The sequence below is a fragment of the Chaetodon auriga genome, chromosome 15 (genome assembly GCF_051107435.1).
Source record: "Chaetodon auriga isolate fChaAug3 chromosome 15, fChaAug3.hap1, whole genome shotgun sequence".
In the NCBI taxonomy this organism is placed as follows: Eukaryota; Metazoa; Chordata; class Actinopteri; order Chaetodontiformes; family Chaetodontidae; genus Chaetodon; species Chaetodon auriga.
This window is the reverse complement of record NC_135088.1, coordinates 19,891,960-19,915,121: the sequence shown is the minus strand read 5'-3', so window position 1 is coordinate 19,915,121 and position 23,162 is coordinate 19,891,960. Positions and strand designations below refer to the sequence as shown.

At 41.5% G+C, this 23,162-nt stretch overlaps 2 protein-coding genes across 2 annotated transcripts; both read right to left on the bottom strand.

The window, feature by feature from the left end:
• Positions 1-51: 51 nt before the first annotated feature.
• Positions 52-13,045, bottom strand: ankfy1 (ankyrin repeat and FYVE domain containing 1). Its single transcript, XM_076749769.1, has 25 exons — positions 13,000-13,045; positions 10,962-11,169; positions 10,649-10,767; positions 10,106-10,241; positions 9,839-9,962; positions 9,134-9,283; positions 8,867-9,032; positions 8,240-8,444; positions 8,066-8,134; positions 7,503-7,705; positions 7,301-7,398; positions 6,654-6,855; positions 6,409-6,507; positions 6,107-6,260; positions 5,681-5,849; positions 4,746-4,864; positions 4,342-4,498; positions 4,027-4,227; positions 3,743-3,919; positions 3,493-3,640; positions 2,758-2,848; positions 2,418-2,542; positions 2,164-2,310; positions 1,921-2,011; positions 52-1,797 (listed from the first exon to the last, which is right to left on the bottom strand). The coding sequence occupies exons 1-25, from the start codon at positions 13,007-13,009 to the stop codon at positions 1,665-1,667; spliced, it is 3,501 nt and encodes a 1,166-aa protein (XP_076605884.1). The 5' UTR covers positions 13,010-13,045; the 3' UTR covers positions 52-1,664.
• Positions 13,046-14,445: 1,400 nt separating this feature from the next.
• ube2g1a (ubiquitin-conjugating enzyme E2G 1a (UBC7 homolog, yeast)) lies at positions 14,446-21,110 on the bottom strand. The gene is made up of 6 exons (XM_076751157.1): positions 20,907-21,110; positions 18,931-19,033; positions 17,852-17,949; positions 16,614-16,792; positions 16,184-16,303; positions 14,446-15,751 (listed from the first exon to the last, which is right to left on the bottom strand). The coding sequence occupies exons 1-5, from the start codon at positions 20,950-20,952 to the stop codon at positions 16,217-16,219; spliced, it is 513 nt and encodes a 170-aa protein (XP_076607272.1). The 5' UTR covers positions 20,953-21,110; the 3' UTR covers positions 14,446-15,751; positions 16,184-16,216.
• Between the last annotated feature and the right edge of the window lie 2,052 nt (positions 21,111-23,162).

Genomic DNA, 23,162 nt, shown 5'->3' with positions numbered 1-23,162 from the left:
ATCACAGCAATGAATGTAATAAAAAGGTAGAATGAAGAAAAGTCAATCCACTGGTTTTTCATAACCTTTATGTAAAGTTGTCCTCCCTTTCTCTAAAAGGATACACCAGGAAGAGACAGGCTAGATATCTGAGCATACAGATACAATATAATGTGCATAAAAGATTAAACAATGTGCATAAAAGATTAACAGAGGCAAGATTTAGGTTTGTCACAATGACAAGCACAAACTGCATTAAAGTACAAAACAGTTGTAGTGGTCAAAAATATCACACATTTATCTGTACAATTTAACAATACTTAAAGAGGCCCCACTACCAGGCCATCCCTCTACTCCACATTCTCCCCAATGATCGGAAATGCCATGTGATCTTGATAAAGTGCACCTGTTAGGCTTAAATCAAGAAGTTAAATGTGATGGGTCAAGACAACAACTTGACTTGAGGCAACATTGTGGGGACGACGATAACACCTTCCAAAGCGGACCTCATGGAAGATCAAAAATGGAATGTAATCATTTGGTGACCGATTTTGAAATATGACATATGATTAAGACAATGACATGTACAGGCTACAAATTAAATGACATGCATAGGCATATTAGGCATTTCTGTAACTTAGGAAGAAGACTGTTTACAGAATTTTGTTTTGGGGACCATGTTTCTATTCCTTTTGTGTTAAAACAGGCGTTCTCAGGTCACATTTTCCCAACTTGCCATGTTAAAAAGTAAACATCCCGTTTAAGTTGGCTGATGCCCACACATGATAGACTATGTACCAGTCAGGGAGGAAAAACAACCCCATTTCATGATGAATTTCATCTTTGTCCAGTTGTGCCATCTTTCACCTCAAACAGTAAAGTAATACAATGTCGATGTTCCGACTCTGAATCTGACTAAATTAGATCTCATTTGAAAATGATGCTGATTTAAAAAATGAGCTGCTTTCCTTTCCTCCTCGTCTGTCCCACTTCACCCAGTCAACACAGAGTTGGGGTGACGAAAGAGTGGAACATAAAAGATTACAGAGAACATGCTGATAGTTCAGTCATTGTAGATCGAGTGATCAAGGGGCATTTTACAGTTTCACTCTGCTCTTGGTTGACAGCAGCCTTGGTGCTCATTTAAATGGAAATATTCATGTTGTAGCATTGATGTTTTGTTTTTTTTTCTTTGGGCAGGTAGCGTAGCATGAAGGCTGCTGATGGTGAAATATCCCCACAGAGAACAGGAAAAACCCCTTCAAAGGTGACTCGATCATTCAAATGTTCGTCACTGAATCGAAATGTCTACTTGCAGAAGCTACCTGCTTGTGATAATAAGAGCTACTCATTACAAACATCACTGAACATGGGAAATTGATAAACAAGCTCAGTCCAGCCATGACCGAGCTGGAGAGCCGCTTATATCCACTTTAAGATACTTTGATCAGAACAGAAACAAAAAGACAATGTCTCACATTCTATTTGAAACACCCCTCTAGAACATTAATAGTTTTTCATAGACTGGAATAGTATAAAGGTGACGGTCCACCATAACTGTCCGGGAATCTCTTGTTAGTATGTCCTGCTACTGATGTCCCTTCTCCTGGTGTGCCTGAATAATTGTGCCAAGTTGGGCCTGGCATGGCCAGTGTCACAGGGTGGAGGATGTCCAGGCTGCTGCATTACGATACCCCACCCAGAGTTAGTACATCAAAGCAGATGTCACACACCCTCACCGGCTTGTTCAAGTCAAACTTGATGATGGGTATCTCCTTTATAGAGCACTTGTGGCACAACAGGCGCCCACAGTGGCGGCTAGAGGAGAGTCAAGGAGGAGACACAGGGTTAATCATGCAGTCTGACGCAAAATCTAAATATCAGTCGAATGAATAAAAAGATCATTTATTGTGCATTTTTATAAAAAGCCACACTACTAACCAGTGATGTTTCCGTGTTGTAACACCAAACTTGGCGACACATTCATAGCAGTTAGACCCATCACACCAAGGGGGCTCTTTGGACAGCATATCTAAACAAATGCAGGGAAGCAATAAAGAAAAAGTGAACCCAGAGGTCACCATGGGGGTCAGATAAATTGTATCAGAGCATATCACTGTAACATGGCGCTGTCATTTTAATATATACTGAATGCCTGACAGATAATGAAATGTGAAACATTACCTAGAAGGCGGAAGAGCAACTGCTTTGTTGCAACTTGGTAGTTGAAAATGTTGATGCCCTGATTATTATTGATGCCCAGTCGAGCCCCAGCCCTTACAATGGCACGACACAGGTTTGCATTTCCTTTCATGTAGGCCAGGAGCAGAACTGGAATAAAATACAGGTCACAGTCATTGCACCACAAGTGTACCACTGGTCATAATGTGCTATTGGTATACTGTAAACAGCAGTAATAATTAAGCTAGCTGTAGTACCTGTGTTCCCTTCATTATCTGGTTTGTCCAAAGGGTATTCAGGCATACACTCCAGGAACAACTCAAAAATGGCAGCAGCATTCTCTTTTCCATAATGGCCAAGCACATGCATTGGTGACTGACCCCTGAGCAGACATATACAATGAAAGGGAGACAGGCAAGTCCACATTATAGATTACAGAAGGTTGTAAGTTATGTCTAAACTACTGACAGTTTCTACATTGTTAATACTCAGTTTCTATCCAATTTTCTACAGTCTATTATATGAATGTACCGCTGCAGTGACCTCAGGCAGGACCCCATTGATCTCAAGGTAACATCTGACTGTGAAAGAGCGTACCTGAGATTGAAGGCCTCGGCATCAATGTTGGACTCTGTGAGAAGGGTTCTGACATTGTTAAGGCGGCCCTGCATCACAGCCAGATGCAGAGCTGGGGAGACAACGAGAAGGACGGACAAAAGAATAAAATGTCACTCAGGGGGATTATGGGTGGTGGGATGATAATGAATAATACAACACACACAAGCTGAAAGAAATGACTCCTTTAAATGAGACGAGGCCAAAACCAATTCTGTGGGGACAACTCTATATTGTAACTAACCCTTTATCTTGACGAACACTCTAGCAAAATAATCTGGATATCAATACATCTGAACAATGAACGCCTTTGAGCAAATTACTGATATTTGATTAACACAGCTGTAGGTCCCTTGTTGAGTCCCTGCACCAAATATGACAGCTGACAGACAGGGTTTTCTGTTATTCTGGTCACTGCTGATAAATTTCCCTAAGCATAAAACGTACAGTTGATGCTTTCATTGAGCCTGTAAAATTGTTGGAGACACATCCTGCACTGCTTATCTGGCAATACTGAATACTGGTATTTAATAACGGCAGGGAATGATAACTCAACTGTTCTGAGATGAATGACAGACAGGCCGGACTCCCAAGTTAATCAGTAATCTGAACATTGTGTACATTGGAAATTTGACAAGGTGGGTGCCATGGATTTAATAGAGGCCTCCCAGACTACAAAGAAACAAAAGCAGAACAATAAAAACAGTGTACAGGTACCATTATTGCCATTCTCATCCTCAGCAGCAAAGTCTACACCATTCTCCAGCAACACAGAACAAATAGTGGCTAAGTCCTGCTGGGCAGCCAAGTGTAGTGCTGTCTGCCTGTGTTTGGTCAACTCGTTTACTTTGGCTCCGGCAAGCAGCTGGAAGTAGAAAAATGCGAAATTAAAACTGCACCGACTTCACCACTCTTTCAATATCACTTAAAGTAAATGCAGGAGACCAAGAGAATCTGAGGTGTCTACCAGGTTGCGGACAATGATCTCAGATCCGGCCTGGACAGCCAGGTGGAGAGGAGTGAGTTTGGCTGCATCCTGAACCCTGGAGTTGACGTTAGCTTGGACGCTGATGAGGAACAGGACACTTTCAATGTCTGAATTTTGCACAGCCACATGGAGAAAATTACGTCCTTTGTTGTCCACCTGGACAGAAATAGAGAGGCAGGGATCAGGAGAGATTAACACTGTAACCGTGCGTCATGTTTGTGGCGCAACAGTGACACAAACTGGTGCATTCATGTCAGTGTTACCTGTTCAGCAGCACCTGGCTCCCTCTTGAGGATAGCCTCTGCTGCCTTATTGTTCTTGTGCGTCATGGCACAGGCAAAGGGGGTCATGCCTTGACGGTCGCGAATGTTGAGACGAATGTCTGGATGGGAAATGAGGAGCTGTATGATGACGTTGTGCTGGCTGCTAATGGCAGCGTGGATGGGAGCTCTGCCCTCTGCATCCTGACAGAAACAGACAGACACATGACTGAACACTGCTGAAAAGAGCATGTTGACAACTCACTTAGTAATCGCTCATTAGCTGTAATGGCAGGAAAAAAGTACAAGCAGACTGACCTGTGCATTAACATTAGCTGCAAACTCTAGAAGGCACTGCACCACCTCCTCCAATCCCCAGCTGCTTGCCAGGTGGAGGGGCGTTTGTCCATCTCGGGCTTCTTCGTCTCCTTCCCCATTAGGGCCTGGCCGTCTGCAGCTGTTCACGTCACAACCACTACACACACGCATTAGGCAGACAGTAAATTAAGACAGCAAGTTACATGCATCTAAATGACACCAAGTAATATCTTCATCTGTTCCATCATTCATTCCATCAAAGTGGGAAACTTTGGTAAAAGCTGTGATGTTTTTTTAGCATAATGTTTTGTCCACAGGGCAAAAGATTCACAGTTTAGGCTAATATGTGCATCCCAGACTGGGATTAGATTTCCCAAACCCTAACGATGAGGAGATTGGCTGACCTGCGGATGAGGAAGCAAGCAGAGACCTCATTATTCTCATCAACAGCTCTGTGCAGGAGGGTCTGCTGGCAGCCAGAGGGCCCTGTGCTCCAACAGGTTGCATCACAGCCATGACGGACCTTGGTGGGACAGACAGAACCCAAACAGTCAGAATGCAAGAAAACATTATTGTTTCCCAGCCAGAAATCTAAAAAACACATACAGTATACAGCCTGTAAGAAGGCTTTAATGCAGACTAAGTGCTCCAGGTGTGAATACAGGTCACTATTAGGGCTGTCCACAAATATTCTATAGGACATCATTTTATTTTGTAATAAGTAGGCATGTACATCTTTTAAAATCTGTTTATGCTGAAATAATATATAAGTAGTATGTTTCGTGCTGGTTTGCCCTCTTATGGACCTAATGTGCAAAAACAGATATTGCAATGGTTCAAACTTATCTGTTTTTGTTTTTTAAGAAGGAATAATCAAACAAATGTTTGCTGCCAATTTTGCCAGCTCTAGTCACTCTGGAGTTTTGTGCAGCTATTTGCCTTCATTACTTCAGTGATTCAAAGTCAGGCTGACATAAACCGGTGTCAAGTGCTGCATGTTATATGGACATACAAACATCAACACTGTTTCAATTTTCCCATTTTGGATTAAGTTTTCCTATAAGTCAAATTTCTTTTTTATCCAAATATAATTGTCATGTGAGAAATTGTTCTCTATCAATAAAGTACTCAAAGAATATAAAAGCACTTCTAAGTGCAGATAATCGAACAGGAAAAACAAGATTGTGGATGTTTGTTGCAAACCTGACAACCACATGCATCTATCCCTGAGGCATTGTCTCATTCAGGTTTCATCTTGAATTAATAGCTGACAGTGTCTCAATGTGCAACTAAGGTGTTACCATCATCTCTAAATTGGTTGCATATGCATTTCTCTCACCAGCGTGGACGCAATATCTTCCAGGCCGTTCTCCAGAGCCAGCCACAATGGGGGGTCTCCTTTGTCATTCACCACCGACATATCAGCTCCTCTTGTGCAAATGGCATCCACTACCAGTGGCAGCTGGTTACTGATGGCCAACTGTAGTGCTGTTTGTCCCTCCTGGGTCCTGATAGCAGAGGTGAAAAATACAGACATTCAACATGAACAATTTACACACAAACTATTTCAAAACGCTCCCCTAACAAGGAATTAAGGCGGTGACCATTAACAGAAATGAGCACAGTTCACATCTGGCCAGGAACCCTCATCACATCTGTGTCACCCCTCATTTCCTGTCATCTCGACTGTCAGCTAACTAAGAAAAGACATAAAATGCTCAAAACAATTACAAATGCTTTCCAGGTGCAGCAACCCAGGCGTTACCTAACATTGATGTCTGCCTGATGCTCAAGAAGGAAGAGGGCACTCTTGCTGTCCTGTCTTTGGATGGCCATGTGAAGCAGGGTTTGTCCATTGGACATAGTGTCATTGATAGAAGCCCCTGAGCCCAGCAGCTGAGCTGCTATGGTGTGCATACCTGACAGGGACAGATTTTACATGTTCACACATCACATACACAGATCATTACGCAGTTTTGCAACAAGGTCATGCACTGCAAAACATAATTTATACAATGCAGATCCAACTGTATTACAGTTTCCCCATGGAGGTGTAGTGCTGTATACCTGTCCAGAGGGCCAAGCCCAGTACCGTCTGGTCCACAGAGTCTTTGAGGCTGAAGTCTGGAATGATCTGGAAGTTGTTGGTGGCATGAAGCGCATTGGCTGCAACAGAGCCATCAAGGCAGAAATAAGTGGATCCATTTCAGGAGGTTTGAGGACATTAATGATGATGTGTACTGATGTAAATCACTTAACACACAAGACATATTTGCAGTCAGATGTAATAAAACTCTGAAACACATCCTGACCTTTTTGCTCGAGGATGACAGACACCACATCAGGGTGGTTATGAGCTATGGCCATGTGGAGGGGGGTCTGCAAGGCCACACCAAGGGTGTCATCAGGCTGAGCCTTCTGGGTCTGCAGGTTGGGGTTGGCCCCCTGCTGGAGCAGCTCTGCTGTCAGGCTCGCCAGACCACAGCGACATGCTGTATGAAGTGGGCTTTCACCCTGAAGGAGGTAAAGGGATTAATAATGTCTTCATTAGTAAAAATATACAGTGATCAGTGACTGCACACTGTATGTAACACAGCATGTAACTGGTGCACAGGTGCCACACCTGTGATGCCTGATACATGAACTAAGAGACCTCCTCAGCGGCACGGGGAGTATAGTATTATGTATTTTACATTCTTTTTTACCCATGAATAAAATGTGGAATGAGAACAAAGCTGCATCTGTCATTTTCTCTAGCTATCTGTAAAATACTACACTGAGTTCACAAAAACTTTGGCAGCAGGTTCAGACCTTACACTGGCCTAGAGACACTGTAAAAAATGTTTGAAACTGTTAAAAGGACACGCAGTACTATTTGCCCACCAAGTCTGATTATCAAAACTCTGTAATTGTGTGGCTGTTCTGTGGCCTACTGCTGTGGCCTAATGTTCATACACACCCATTTGTTGACATGGTTGACCTTTGCTCCATGAGTGGCGAGGAAAAGAGCAGCTGGCTCATTGCCTGTCCGAGCTGCTCTCTGCATGAGACAGTTTCCTACAGGGGATAAAACACAGGCAGAAGAAGATGAAAATGTGTTCAAAGGCTTAAGCATCACTCCATGGAAGATATTACTGTGGAGTGAGGTTATGAAAGAGCACCTGTGGTAGTGTCAGGCGCATCAGGGTTGCTTCCTCTCTGGATAAGCAGGGCTGCAAAGCTGTTCTCATCAAACGAAGTGCCGTTCAATACTGGTGCATCATCCTCAAATGGGTTTACCGAGGTGTCTGAAGACACGGTGATATACTGCAGAGCCAGCCACAGAGCTGTGCTGCCCTCATGGTCCTTGAGTTCCAGGTCAAGTCTGACGAGATGGACAGATTTCATCAGGTTCAACGCAGGATTATTTTAGTTAAATAAGTTAAATAATGACCACGGGCACATGGTCTTCAATTTTTTCAAAAATTCATTAGCTGAAATGTACAGTGATGTTTTTAAAGATAACAGCTCATGAAAAGTAGGTTACATTTGCTGTCTGCTCTTTCTATTTGTCAGCATGGCCCATAAAAAGAAAAAGAATCTTATGTTATCCATTTTAGTCAATTAGCTTGCTGTGGTGATGATCTCATGATTCAACTTACTGAACACTAAGCATGCTGTGTTTGGGACTTCCCATGTCAGAAACAAACTCAGTCATTCAATTTGAAGGCAGACTGTAACTCACTGTTTGCACTGTAGTAGCTGGTTGAACACTGGCTCATTCCCTGACGCCACAGCTTCATGCAGCGGAGTTCTAAAAACAGCAGAATACAAAACAGAAGCACCATCACACTCCGCAAGGTCATTGGCCACCTCTGCAATCCAATAAAGTTCACAAGCCAAGAGCCGCATGACTTACCGGCCCTTGCTGTTCTGCATGTTAGGGTTGGCTCCGGTCTTGAGCAGAGCCTCTGCAATCCGTGCCATGCCGCTCATCACTTCCACAGAGTGTTTCTTGGGGCTGAAAGAGCAGACCAGGTGAAGTGGGGTTTCCACCGCCCCCACTGTGGCTGCATTCACCTGAGCTGAGTGGCGTATCAGGAAGATGGAGGCAAATTCATCACCTGGAAGAAGAAAGAAGATGAACAGTCGTGATAAAAAAAAATGTTCTGCTTTCATGTGTTAACTTCAACGTCTAGTGCTCACACAACAACCCAGTCTGTACAAAAAAAAACCTGATAGTGGGTGAGTGACATTTCACTTGAGTGTTTATTGAATAATTTGATAAAGTGGGTATCGTGGCAGGTATATTTCTAACCCTATGAAAACAGAGTGGGTGGCCCCAAACTGGCTGCAGTAAGCTGTTGTTTGCACAATCCTCTTTAAATTGTTCATTCTGTTTGCAGCTGAAAGCTAAGCCTTCTGTCGGTGACATCAAGTGGTGCCAGAGGAGCACAGAAGCACCTTACTGCTATGCTAAATGTTTATTTTGGACACCAAAAGTGAGACAACTGACAAAAATGTAGTGACAATTACACCCCCACACCTCTTTGGATGGCCTTGTGCAGGAGGCTCCAGCCACTCTGGTCCACCATGTCCACATCGGCTTTGTTGTTAACCAGAGTGGTAGCAATACTTTCCAATTTACGAGAGAGTGCCAGGTCTAGTGCCAGGTCACCGTTGTTGTCCAGTTCATTCAGCTTGCCAGGCAGCTGAGAGCAAGAGATAACAACATGAACAACAAAACACACGTCGTGTTTCGAGCATCATGGGAAAAGCAGTAGTTAATAATGGGTATCTGTGGGGAGCTGACCTGTGAGTCCATCTCGATGAGATAGAGAAAGACGACATCTTCTCGCTCAACTTTGATGGCTTTGTGGAGAGGATACTCTGTTTTAGACTTGATCATCTTGTACAGAAGTTGGGCACTCATGGTGCTGAAATCTTCTTTCCTCAGATCATCCTAATAGAAGGCAATCCATGAAACACAACAAAGAGTCATTGCTGAATATTGAAAGACATAAACCTCAAAATAATGTTAGCAGACTCTTAAGTAGGCTCTTTGTGAAGAGCAGTTATCAGAGGTGGAGCCAATAAAAACACAAAAAAAAGGTGACTGAGGTGTGAGGAAATAGTGACAGTCAGTCATTCTCTACAGCAAAGTCACAAAAATTGTCTTGAAAACTGCCGAGCTGCGGCCTCTATGAATTTATTGCATCGTAAATGAGAAGATTCACACCAGTGACCACATAACTCTGATCTGTCAAACAGGAATAAATGTGAGGGTTGCAGAGTTTGACGCCTAAGACTGATGAGAGCTATAAAGTACGTAGAAGATCACATAATGCAGAAAGCTAATAGCAGATAGTAAACTAATGTGATTTGATAATGCATTATTTTCCAGTGGCAACAGCTGTCAGCCAAAATCATCCATTCCACACATGTATGCCAACACATGTACACAGGAACACCCCCCAAATTGCCTAGTTGGCCTCGTGCAAACACTGAGGGTACTCACCCAGTGACTGGCTATGATCTCCCCACAGTAGTTCATCAGGGTGCTGGCATTTAGCTCCTCAGCTGTTTGGTAGAAGCGAATGCAGTTTCGGACATTCACTGACGACATCACGCCTTTTTCACACCTGTCCCACCACAGAAACATTTATTTTCAGACCGTTCAGTCACACATGTTGCTTTACAAGATGTTACGCAACAGTAACGCTGCCACTTACAACAATCAAAGTTTAACTGTAACCTGCAAAGCAAAAGTGGGTATTGAGCTGACCTCTCTCTGAGCAGCTGAAGCTGGAAGCGATTGGCCAGCTTCATCAAGTCAATAAGAAAGGCATCATCCTCACTGAGTTCCAACTCATCGGTGTATGCCCAGCGCAGCATTGCCATGGCAACCTCAGGTTTGCAATCTGGAAATCAGAAATGGACACAGCGATCAATCGCTAATCTGCTGTAATTCTAACACGATAATCAGTTTGGACAAACAATGAAAATTAAATAATAACTTCAATTGGATGCCCTCTACAAAAACATTCACCTTTCTCAGGCAGTCATCTGCTGACATGTATGTGAATTCAAACCTTATTGATTAGTTCACTGACAAACAGGCATGAGGGCCAAAACCCAGCTACAGCTAATCTGTGTCAAATATTGGACTTTGACAGTCTGCATAATCTATTCCAAAATAAATAGTCAGTCAACATCTATTGACCCATAAGAATGCTAACCGACAGAGGGGTTAGTAGGTAACAACTACATGTTCATTATGATTTAAGTTACTCCTCTAAGATGGTGACATCACAGCAGGGTTGCTCACCGGATAGGTCCAGTTCAGAGGTGGAGGCCAGGTTGGCCAAACTCCAGACATCACTGCGAGCAGCCAACACAAACTTATGGGCACTGAGCTTCTCTCCTGCGACTTTCACTTTCAGATCACTGCAAAACCAACACATTCACTTCTGAGAAAGCACACACACATCGCAAATTTTCTAGGCCTTCATAATGAAAATCAAAACACACACAAGGGGAGGCAATAACTACTGTGCATGATAGATAGCATTTGCAGGACTGAAGGATTAGCAAAATGTCAAACAAAACTTGATCCCCTCCATTCCTATCCTAATCCTCACCTGTACTGGTCCTGCTGATAGAGGTCGGCCACAATGTCCAGCAGGCGGCTAATGAAGGTGTCTGCTGCTGCCGGGCTGGAGGAACCCTGGCCAGAGGTCTGAGCGGCGAGCACGGCACATTGTCTCTCCGTGTCAGCCAGCTTCTGCTGCATCTTCACATACTCCTGCCTGAGCAGGGCCAGGTGCTTCTGCAGCTTGGCCACCTCCTCTGTGGCACATCAAGGTGAAGGAGACAGACAGAGGACAAAGCAAGGGACACAGAAAGCAGGTTAGGAAGACCCATTTCTGGACACAGGTTGGAAGTGGACCCTTTGAAGCACCTTACCCCTTTGGTCCAAAGCACAATGGTTCCAATATACAGTAGCTAGTATTTGTGATTTATTTACGCAATTTGTTTTCTACATTTTTTACAAACATATCTGTTGTTTAAAGCTTATTCTTATGGTGGTGACAATGTGGCAGGAGAGAAGCATACCATAAAGGTTGAGCTTGATAAATATGATTTTTACTTTTCATAATATTTTTCTTGTTCAGCACACTTTCTCGTGTCTCCAATGTTGCACAGTAAAACATTTTCATTTCAGAAAAAACAGACTAAGGCAGAATCTAAAGACATGAAGGAGCATTTTTGTTGTAGCTCTTCCGTTCAAGTATTTCTACAGATCATTGTGTTACAACACAAATTCATGCCTCAGCAGAGATTCCACAGAGTTTCACTGAGGCCCATTTCCTTCCTTTAAACCAGTAAAGTTTTACTGAGGGCAGAATGCTGAGACGGCACGTTACTCTGGCCTCTCTTGTAAACCGTTACTGGCACAGCTTCTGGTCATGAGGAGCTGAAGGGGGTGTTTCTGAAAACCACCTGATCAGCTCAACACAGGAAGGGCGGTGTGGTGGAGCAGCAGCTTAGGACCTAACTACCAGCTACTGGACACATTCTTCGCGTAGACTCAAATCCATCTTGATTTTGCAGGATTCAGCAGGCATTACTAATGCATTTACAAAGCAAACACACGTCCTGTAACGACTGTATATGCAACAAACCTTCAGGATTTAAAAACAGTGCAGGTGAAAGAAAACTTGCGTGAAATGCTAATCTACTGTCAGGACGGAAACATGGTCTTGTCTCTTCCAGACTTTGCAATAACTACAATTAAAGTGCTATCAAGCTATCACACCAGAACACGGGCATTGGAAAGGTCATTTTAAAGAAAAAATAACAGCCTTTTTTTTCCTGTAGCTGTTATTTATTTAAGTGAAGGCTCAATCACCAAACATGTTCAGAAAGACAAAGATGATTTGTGGTCAGTAGTGATGAAGCAGCTTCATATACAACCCTAAAACCACAGACTGGAGAGTTAAGTAGATTTCCCTTAAGGAGGCGCACACAGCAGACGTTCCCTTATGTCCAGGCCAAATATAGGTGGTGCTCTTGGCTATGCCACTTCTGCCAGGTGGTGCAGACGATACCTTACAGGGAGTGACACCTGCCCTGTCCTGTGAGGTCTCCTCCTTCGTATTTTCCATCCATTTAACAGACCGTATCGAATTAGGTTTAAATAAGAGTATACCCTAATGAACAAAGCGGAGCGTTGACTGTTATTAAAATCAGAGCTAGTGTCGATAATGTAGACAGTCTGACGCGATGCATGTCGTTGACATTTAGCTACACATTAATACCAACATTACATGCTAATTCCGTGAGTTAACATAAGGGTTGTTTTTCCCTAAGTAGCAAACCTGCAATCTACCAAACAAAAATGTTCTCCGCAGTCCAACCCACCAACATCTCTTGCCCGGTTCGGCTAACTCGTAGCTGTAAAATTCTGCTAGCAACATCAACGAGCGCTAACGACACAGCTTGCTCACTCGCAAGCCGAGTGTGACAAGACAAGTGTCGCAGTTCTTCGTGTTTTGAACCACAGACAATGTACGGCTTGTCAAAATGCCAAGACACTAGTTGATTCAGTCGAGCGGATCAACAAGCACACAAGGAAAACAGGGAGTGTACCAAATAGTCAAAACCCCAATCTCATACCTTCCGCCATGTTGCTCAGCGTTAGCTCCGTGGCCTGATGGTCTCTATCGCGATATGACGAAGAGGCGGCTAGTAGGCAGTGGTGCTGCGTTTATGTGCTTACTCAAAACACGTTAATTGAACAATTGTCACATGACCAGCACTATAACTCTTACACTGAATTAGTCATTAAAGTTTTAATCTTACACGCGTGGCTTAATTCACAATAGATGAATATCAGGGCTGAAGCTGGTAGTTTTCTGTGCTAGAGGGTAAAATGTGTTAACTTGAGAAATTTGTTGCACAAAAACAGAAGTCCTCGGTGATAACTCGTACAGTTATTATTTCATTGTGAGCGTGAGATTTGGACTTTCCCACCCGAAGCAGTAAGCTATGGCAGCTATGTTCACATTCATGAACCGTTGTCAAATTCGTGGTGCCTTCAGGTACTCCTGCTAAACTCGTTCGTCTGAATGAAGAGTCGGACTCAAGTACCAGGCGGGTTCATTTCAAGTCCACCTATCCATGATGCTGTGATTACAACAGCAACAACAAACCTGGCCAATTTTTGACCGAAATAGAACCTTACTTATCTTACACCACTATTAGGATCCATGACAACTGAATATCGTCATGGTCTGCTCTGGTGGGGCCACATATGGTGCATCTCTTTCCTTGAAATAAATCGAATGGAAGGTCTACTGCGCATACATTTAGTGTCAGACCAAGATAAAGACAGAAAACGACCAAGATAACAGGCGATCAAGTTAATTGTCTGCTCACTGAATTCTTTAAAAGGTTGCATATTTTCAGGATACAGTATATATGATACATGACGCTGTATATGAATGAAAACCTCAGAATGATAGTTTCCTCTGCTGATAAATCTGTCACTGAGGATTCTGTTTACCAAATCACTGAAGACACAGAGTGTATCACAGCACTGTGTGGTGAAATAAGACTCCTGTTGTACTTGCTGTGTGACAGTCACGGCCTTGCTTTACATGGGTGAAGCTCATTTTGTATTAGCACTAAATATGATATTCTTGATCAGTTAGTGAATGAAAAACACAAAAATCATATGGGATTCAATTTGTGCAACAATTTCAATTCCACAACTTTCTAAGCTGAGAGTCGTGTGCTTGTGCAGAGCCAAGCCTGAACAAGAGAAACTGTTTGCACACCTACAGGTGTCTGTGAACCCCAACTAAAAATACGTTTTCTATACAGTGAACATGGCGTTAAACTTTTAACTCATGAAATGCTTTCGTAGTAGCTGTCTACATATCGGCGACATTTAGTGGACATTTCCTTTGAAATACTGGGAAATAAAAAAGCCATTCTATAAATGTTCATCCGTACAATGAAAACATTTTGTGTACATGAAAGTTTCCCGTTGTCTTTGTTGTGAGCAACACGTAATTAATGTTGTATCCAAAACACGGCTGAATTAAATACACAAGTAAATATTGAAAAAAAGTCATATTTTAGAAGAACTCACTACAGGTGACAGGTTTCATAACATGAAAAATATACATCAGTATTTTGTCTTTGTACATTAGGCAAAACTGCAACAGTTCAGTGAGCAGAATAATGATGAGATTGTGGATCATGGGAAAGAACGGCAAACAAAAAGGGCACACATACTGTATCACAAACACTCAAACATTCGCAAACAAAATCCCAGAAACATTCAGCAGAAAACAAACAAAACAAAGAATACGATAAAGCATGCATAACAATTCCTACTGAGGACAACACAGACAAGGAAAAGAGAGGCTGCTGAAATGATGAAATATTGGAGAAGAGGGCCTCAACCTGTATCAGGATATCAAAAACTGACGAGTACACTTCATATTATGGGAGTTATTGCTACACCAAATTGTTTCCAATACCCTATTTATACAGATGCCCTGTGTAGTGGACATTTAGCAGAATCATACATAGGTGGTACACAATTTTTCTGTCTTTTTTCAACATTTTTAACACTTGTTCAATGCGGGGTGAAGTGGCCAAGCATTTTATTAGGAGGCACTTTTGAAAAAAGATAGACAAAACTTAGCATGCACAAAAATTAAGGGGTACGTTGCCTTTCTTAAGTCAACTGAGCAGGATGGTAAGACTTTGAACTGATAAGGAAAAACTGAATCATTCAGGTGCACATATGCTGTTGAGTTCTGAGAGTGTCAAAGCACCCACAGGAACAGGTGTGTATTCTAATATGGCGGTATTCCTCGAAAAAAAAAAAAAAAAAAACCCTTCATCAGTCACATCATTCATGCCTCGCTTGAATCAATCGAGTTCTTCACAGGTGACATTCCTCCAACAGCATCACAATCCTCTTTCTATTTACGATCTCCTGTTAAAACAATCTAAAGAGAACTAATGCATGCTGGACTTGAGAAAGGGAAAATGGAAAAAAAAAAAAAAATCTATCTGAACCAGCGCTACTCATTTGGTCTAAGTGTCTTGATGGATGGAAAGGGAGCTTATATATTATCCGGTTTAGTCTGTGCTATATACATGTCTTTACAATATCTTCCTGAATGTTGAAGCAGTTCATAGACTTGAAAAATGCATTATCATCTTCTGGGTTTTTTGTTTTTCGAGTTGGCACTTGCTTGGCGGTTTTCTGTCAGCCTTGGTAGTCACTGTTATGTTCTATTGCAGCCTACAGTAGCCAGTCTCTTCCTGCCAAAATAAAGGAGGAGAAGCCTGACGACAGGGTGGAAGAGTGCAGGAAACAGTGCCATGTTGATTTTCAATTGGAGACCTGTGGGAAAGCACACACGAAATAACAGGAAAATATTGTTAGGAAGCAGCCAGGGCTATCACGCAAGTCAGACTAGCTGGATGTGTCTGCAAGTAAAGGTTAAGGTGTAAAGTCTGCACTCCTTGTCGCTCTTACACTAGTCAGTTTGACACTTGTTGAGTTGCATCACTGGGTCAGATGACAGAGTGAAATGACTGCTTCAACAGACCTCAAACAAAAACTGAACCTTCGAACCTTCATGAAAGGATTTATTGCAGGATTAAGGTATCAGACTGCATTAGTTTTAGCTAAGTGTACCAAATAAAACCAGCAACTCTGTGTGGTTTACCTTTGAACGACTAGACAAATTAAATTTACTGACAGCTGTTTCTGAACAGTTGAACCTGGTTTTGATTAATGAATCAAAGGCTTTAAAAAGTGAAAAATACTTGCCCTGAAAACATGAAGCTAGATCCTTGCTAAACATCACTCAAACGCAGTCTCTTGGCTTTTTCGTACACAACGGGCGACTTTCCTTTTGAATGCGCCGTGTCTGTCCTCCCTCCACTCTTTCTGTAGAGGGAAAAAAAGTTAAAGCAGTTCAGTTGTATATCTTTCTAGTGTAGTGCAGATCTCAAAATCATTTATAGTTTTGTTTATACATCACAATCAATTAACAATGAATTGATTAATTGATTCAGATTCATTTAATATCTAATGCCATCCAAAACAGAAACCTGCAAATTCTTGGATTTTCACTGAAAATTGTGATTTAAAAAGGACAAACGTTTATGCATCCAATGTTGTTGTGAATAGAAAAGCACATCCGCTTTATTCATCATAGCGTTTGTCATCAACTTTTGTAATCAACAAGCACACTTACTGCAGCATCCACATTTGCTGGTGAGTCACCGTTTGGATCTGCCAGCATAGAGATAACACTAATCATGATGGTTTCCACTGTGTGGATAGGCAGCCAGCGCTCCTCTGGTTTCTCATAGCCGTACTTGTCCTCCCCGGGCTCGTGCAAAATAGAAATACATACATCTCCATTCTTGTCAACTGGAAAAAACAAACAAACAAACTTATGAAGCAGAAAATACTTTCTCTATTTCCACATATTATCTGTTAATGTTTGCTTATAACACTTATTTACATGACATTTAGCCACTCAGCTACCAAACTGATTAATGACGTTATATTTTGTGATGTTTATAGACAGTGGCTAAAAATATCTGCCTCCACTTTGTGTCAGTATTTAGAGGAGGCACCTTTGCTAGCAGTTACAGCCTTGAGTTTACAGGATGTGGATAGGTGTATCAGCTTTGCACATCGAGACAATTCAGTTCCTCCCCATTCTTCCTTGCCAAGCTATTCAAGTTCTATTAGATTAGAACACTGACTGAACAGCAATTATCCTGACCTACTGCATACAGTGCACTGGATTGACATATTGATCGTGACCTGGCCACTCCAGGAAATTAACAATCTTATTTTAAATTCATTCCTGCCTCGTGTCGCCTTATCAATAATTCACAGAATTATTTATCATTCTGTTCAATTGTGTTACTACTAGTTTTAAAAATAGTATAACAATATGAAACAAACTCAGACACTTCTATTTTTATCATCATGGGCAAAAACTCAAAGGGTGTACTTCCATTTCCAGAGCACTGTTAATACTACTGCTGCTACTACTAAAACATTAACATACTATAACACAGAACTTGTAACACATTAGCATGTCATAAGGAATAGTGACTAAAATATCATTTATATCCAATGTATCCATCAACTGCATTTGTCAGCAGTACTTCAGTTACTGTGGAAAAGTATTCCTCTGATTGTTCCATTAACCTAAAAAAAGGCCACTGAAGTTGATGAACTAATGAAGTCAAGCACATGGAATGAGCTTTAAGTTATACTCTTACTTAATGAATTGCATGTAAATATTCCATGGTATTAACACATATCACAAAAGGTCAAATTCTCAACATTTCTAAAATGGAACATTAAGGCTGTATGTATTTAAATCTTTGAGAGAAACATAATACCCACTTTCTCAAACAGGTATACAAACAAGGGCAAATATCATTCACGGTGTGCTGCACCTGTACCTACCATTAGGGTGCCAAATATCTGTGATAAATTTCATTTTAGGTGGCCTGAGAGGGTAGTCTTTGGGAAATGTCAGATGAGCTTTAAACACGCCACCTTCACTGTGAACAAAAAAAAAAAAAGAAATCAAAGAGAAAGATCATTATAATGAGGAAACATTATACAAGTATCAAAAAATCCAGAGCAATGGAGTCAATACATCACATCTCACAAAACATCTCTCTGACTACACCCATCGTTTAGCCACGTTTCCATCAAACATTTAAGGTAAAGTCCCCTCAAAAACAGTACCTAACCCATACCTTCAAGTGCATTTCCACAACAGACAGTATTGTTAAATGTAGGTGGTGTTGGGGCTAACACCTTTCACTTTTCCACCAGGTGGGAACAACAGATGACGCTTTCTTTGTCTTGAAAAGCTGCAGCATGTATTAACTGACACACTGTAACCTACATGCACTGTACATTCACTGCCAGACTGACAATGTACTGCAAACCTTTTCCTCGGCTCCACTCGCATTCACCGTCACATTTTTTCCACTTGCTCTCTCTCACTCCCTCAATCACACACTCACTATACACACACATTACACACAGAGCTATGCTACTCTCATGACAACAAGAACACAATGGAGGGCATTGAATGCTTTGTGTTCTTTCTTCTCAGTATGGGGCTGTTTATTACAAGGAGGCAAGCTTTGTTAAAAAAAGACTGTAAGCATAAAGACAAAACACTGACAAAAAAGGAGTGTGGGAAATCTACATCAGAGTGCATAAGATGACTCTGGTTGCTCCATTTCTCCCTAACCAATCAAGAGCCTGCAGTGTTTCTAGCTCCACTTGTAAGTATCAGATCAGAGGGACATAATGGAACGGTTCTAACAGTACCATCCACAACTTCTGATAATGGAAAGGCAAAAATAATCATTCTAATGTCAGAACCAAAATCAGACTCCTTTATTGATCCCTGGGGGGATATTGGGTCATTTTCAGTTGCTCCCATTGTGAGTTCCTTAATGTGCAAGGAACTAAACTGAACAAGACTGCCGGAAACGTGGCTTATGAGACAGCGACAGACTTACTACAGTGTGTCTGGAGGCCCGATGATAAGGACTTCCCATCTGTAGAGATCATTATCCTCGATCAGGCCTGCCGAGAATCCCTCCACTGGGTTTTTGTTCAGCTCTAGAAATGCCAAAGTCAAATGGTTATTAGCTCATATCACAGCACCTCCATATTGTTAACGAGACTGATGTTGTGCTTTTCTGAAGACTGCTGAGGAAAACTACACAACAGTCAACAAGGAGGCGTAGCTTTGTGGCTCAGTAAAAAGCAGCATGTATAGCACCCACATAGTCCAGAGTCAGCTCTTACTCACACTGCAATTTACACGATATGTTTTGCACTGTGCAACTCCTAACTTTATACATAATTTCATTTTATATTATTAATAATAAAACAATTGCATACTGAACAACCAAAATGACTTATTCACTGTAGGTAGTATCAGATTACTGATTCTGATCAGAAATTAAGTATCTTGCAGTCTGTGATGCTTTTAGGCAACATACTGAGGGACGAAGTGTGGCAGCCCCATTTGTCTGTTAGTGACCATGAAATCTCAAATATTACGACTAAATTTCTTTGTTATACAATAGGTCATGGATGAACTCACTAATTATGGTGCAGATAATGCAAATATGTGGCCACTGATGAAAACAGAAAGTTACTTTTAAGAAAAGTATGTTTTCTCATTTGTTTAGCCTAGGCAGAAGTACAGTATGTGTTCTTTGAGTGCCGTCTAAACATCTTATGTCTCATTCAGAGGACAAATGAACTGGTATTCTACCTTTCTGCACATTCATTTACAGTCCTGTTTCAAAATAGATGCTTCTGTTTAACAAGTGAAGTCTAACACTGATGCAATTATTTGACGTCTTCCAATCGCCACTGCACGTGATAAAAACATAAGTGGGTTTAAATGGCACCTTAGATTCAAGATTCTATCATAAGTGTCGGTCTACAACAAAAGACTTTATTTTCAACAGCCCATCTCTCACAAAATCAAGTATGTTTAAGAAAGAAATGAAAAACAAACAGTAAATTACATTTCTGACATGAGGTTAGTTACCTCATTTCAATCAAATCCCAATCAAAAAAAAAAATAATGAAGGCCAGGTCAATTGCTCATGACTATGGAGATAATAGCTGGAAAACAACGGATGAGCGCATTATGTTCGTGACAGGTTGCATATGGAATTTACAATCCAAACCTGCATTGTAACATTAATGCTACAAACCCAAAACGTTATACGATGTGTGTTCGGCTTTGGGAAAGTGGGTAATGTATACGTAGCTGCATTTAATTCGCAGCTGACTCTGCTAAAATAACGAAAACCAATAACGTTACTGTTTGATTCAACATTGGTTAGCCTGTTAGCTCGGGGTGTTTAAGCTAACAACAGTGACAGCGGCTAACATTAGCTAACAGATGTAGCGAGTTGGCTAAATATGTTCACAACTCAATATGGTTAGCCAGGGAAAATGGGTCAACTAGTGCAACGTTGCTAAGAGTAATGCATAAATATAGTAACTAGCATAATGGCAACACATAACCAGCAAACACCACGTCTAAAAAAGGAAAACACCACTTGTTATGTCGGTTAAAATATATGTAAACACATCCGAGTCAGTCGAGCCAGCTGGATGCTAACGTTAGGCTAACCGCTTTTAGCTACCCCGACAGCAGAAAGTCGCTGGGACTTATGACAGCGGCTTTCCACTGAAATCACTTGCAATGTCGAAACACATTTCTAAATGAGCTGGTCCTCCAACACACCGAAGGCGTTTATTTTTCAAGGGAGAAATGGGTCTCTCGACTTCCACTGCTCTAATCTCCACGCAATTTGTTTGTCATGGGACATTCACGTTAGTGTGGAAGGTTCAAGAAAACAGTTTGCGCCAGCACCATCGTTTGAATCACAGCTAACGGTACTACTCGCGTAAGTGCCACAGTTAGCTAGCCGTCCAGCATCAGTTATCGCTAACGTTTCATTACCTGCAAGCTGTCTCCTGAGTAACAGCGCTGACTGAGGCTCTGTCATAGTTTAGCGAATGTAATGCAGCTATGTTCAATGGCAATATGTTGAGGTAACGGCGTTAATTTAACGTTCAACAAACAGTACTCCGTCCCCTCTATTTTCCGTTTAGCATTATCGTCATTCTTCTTCGCCGCCTTAGCCTACTCCTGCTGATGCTCTTCTTCGTGGAAATTGTACCGCAGCCGGCATCCTAACTGATGCCTCTCTGCCATCTTCTGGACAATCCCTCGATCGCAATATTCTTTGCTGCAACAACCCAGTCCTTCACATAGAAAGAAATGAAAATAAATAGACTTGGAATCCTTAATCTAGTCAAAATTACTTCCACTTTCAATTTCTTGCCTTATATTTGATATTATTTAACCCTATTCTCAATTGAAAATAGATCAATGGCTGTTTAGTGCAAAGTGATTATCAGTGGGTTATAGTGTTCTCAAATATGAGATTAATTTGTACCAAAATTCTGCACATGCACATTGTCTATTTCGACTTAACATTTGGCAAAACATATTCAGGTCTTTTCAACTTTGAATTTTACTTCAGTTGTGACAAACAGCAATGGGTAATGTAATTATTAAACAGTGTATGTGACTGCATTTGACTTAATTTGTTATGGCAAATTATGTGTTAACAGTATAGCCTCAAGCAGCACTGATCGGGGTCCAAGCACGTTGCGAGCATTTAGATGCTTATTTCTTCTTTAAAATTTGTTGTTTCTCACTTGACTGACAAGATGCACTTAAAAATACACCACATGCACGTAAATGGGCATTCAAAGCATGGACCTGTCATCCCAGAAGAAGGCAGCTTTCTGCCTACACCACTGGGGAGCCTTTTGGCTAGGTAATGCTTACAATAGTCAAAATGTTGGTGATAAAATTCTGGAAGAAATCACACATTATTCTGCTAGTTTTGGGTTTATTGTCAAATACTTTAGTGAATTTTGATCAAACATTTGGCAAAATAGAAAAATGTCAGGTCCAGCTGTCTAGGACCTAGTGAAATGTAATAATTGATAATAATTGATCAAAAATTGACTAAACCTTGGCTGACTGGATAGATGTGGATTCCTCCCTGAACATTAATGGCTTTGGGAACTTTGTCTAACAGATATAGAGGTGTTATCTGTGTAGCGAAAGCCTTTCAATGTCTCAAGGGAATTTCACTGAGCTTCACAATGGCTTGTAAGAAACATATTTGTGTTTTCATGGAAAAGAGTGAATTTAAAGAGCAGAGCCACCACAAAAGTATACACTATACACATTTGGGTATAGTTTTGGTAGCTAAGAAGCTGAAAACCTCATTCAGAAGGAGAATTTGCGGAGTGCCTTGTTGCTGCTGTGGAGCCGCTAACACCAGACAAAGTAAAACTGTCAGTTTGTCTGGAATAATTCACAGAGATGAAGGGAAGCCTGTTGTGGTGATGGCAAGTGTCTGTGTGAGCTGACCTTCATGGTGAACGTGAGCTAAACCTAAAGTTCAAGCAGCTTCTCAGCTCTCTGCTTTCAAATATGAAATCATCTGAAGTGAAATTAAAGCTGTGGTAAGTGCAACTGGAAAGAGGAAACACTGTGCGTTTTCCTACTCTGTAACTTTGACATCTGAATATGGTGCTGAGTGTGAAAGCTCCTTCGGGTATTTGATGAGATGTTTCAGGACATCAAAAGTAAACAAAACCAACTGAACATATTTGCTGACCGTTTAATATGGAACCAGCTGATGTTCCTGACAATTTTTGATCTGAAAAGCAACGACTGACTACTGTGAGCAACTCTTTTCAGAACTGACTCTTACAAAGACTCAGATCTGTTCGAGACTGACTGACCCAAACCTGGAAAACCAGCTGGAAGTAGCATCATCATCATCATCATCATCACTACTATCTGACATCGGATGCTTCACCGAAGAGAAGCAGCTTCAGTCATTGCAGAGGTTAGTGTCATACATGTGTTCTATAATTTAGTATGGCCAGGGGTGCTGCCAAGACAGGGGCCAAGGCCATGCTGATACAATTGCTGGCCCTGGCTGGTTGAATGATTCTCCAATGCATGATTCTGATTTTTGTGGAGAATTGGGCCAGTGGCAATCTTGGACAAAGATAAAGTGTAAGTATGGTGTTGCCTGCATTATTTGCTGTGCTACACCTGTTAATTAGCAATCAAATCACTTAGTCCACCGGATTAGAGACTCACTGCAAACGTTTATAGTCTCAT

Excerpts from the sequence above, each read along its gene's own strand:
- ube2g1a (XM_076751157.1), bottom strand. The coding sequence starts at position 20,952 with ATGACAGAGCCTCAGTCAGCGCTGTTACTCAGGAGACAGCTTGCAG. Across the intron at positions 16,793-17,851 it reads AGATATTTGGCACCCTAATG|TTGACAAGAATGGAGATGTA; the intron begins GTAGGTACAGGT and ends TGTTTTTTCCAG. Across the intron at positions 16,304-16,613 it reads CAGCAAATGTGGATGCTGCA|AAAGAGTGGAGGGAGGACAG; the intron begins GTAAGTGTGCTT and ends TTCCCTCTACAG.
- ankfy1 (XM_076749769.1), bottom strand. Across the intron at positions 9,963-10,105 it reads CTTCAGCTGCTCAGAGAGAG|GTGTGAAAAAGGCGTGATGT; the intron begins GTCAGCTCAATA and ends GTGGTGGGACAG. Across the intron at positions 5,850-6,106 it reads CAGGCAGACATCAATGTTAG|GACCCAGGAGGGACAAACAG; the intron begins GTAACGCCTGGG and ends CTCTGCTATCAG.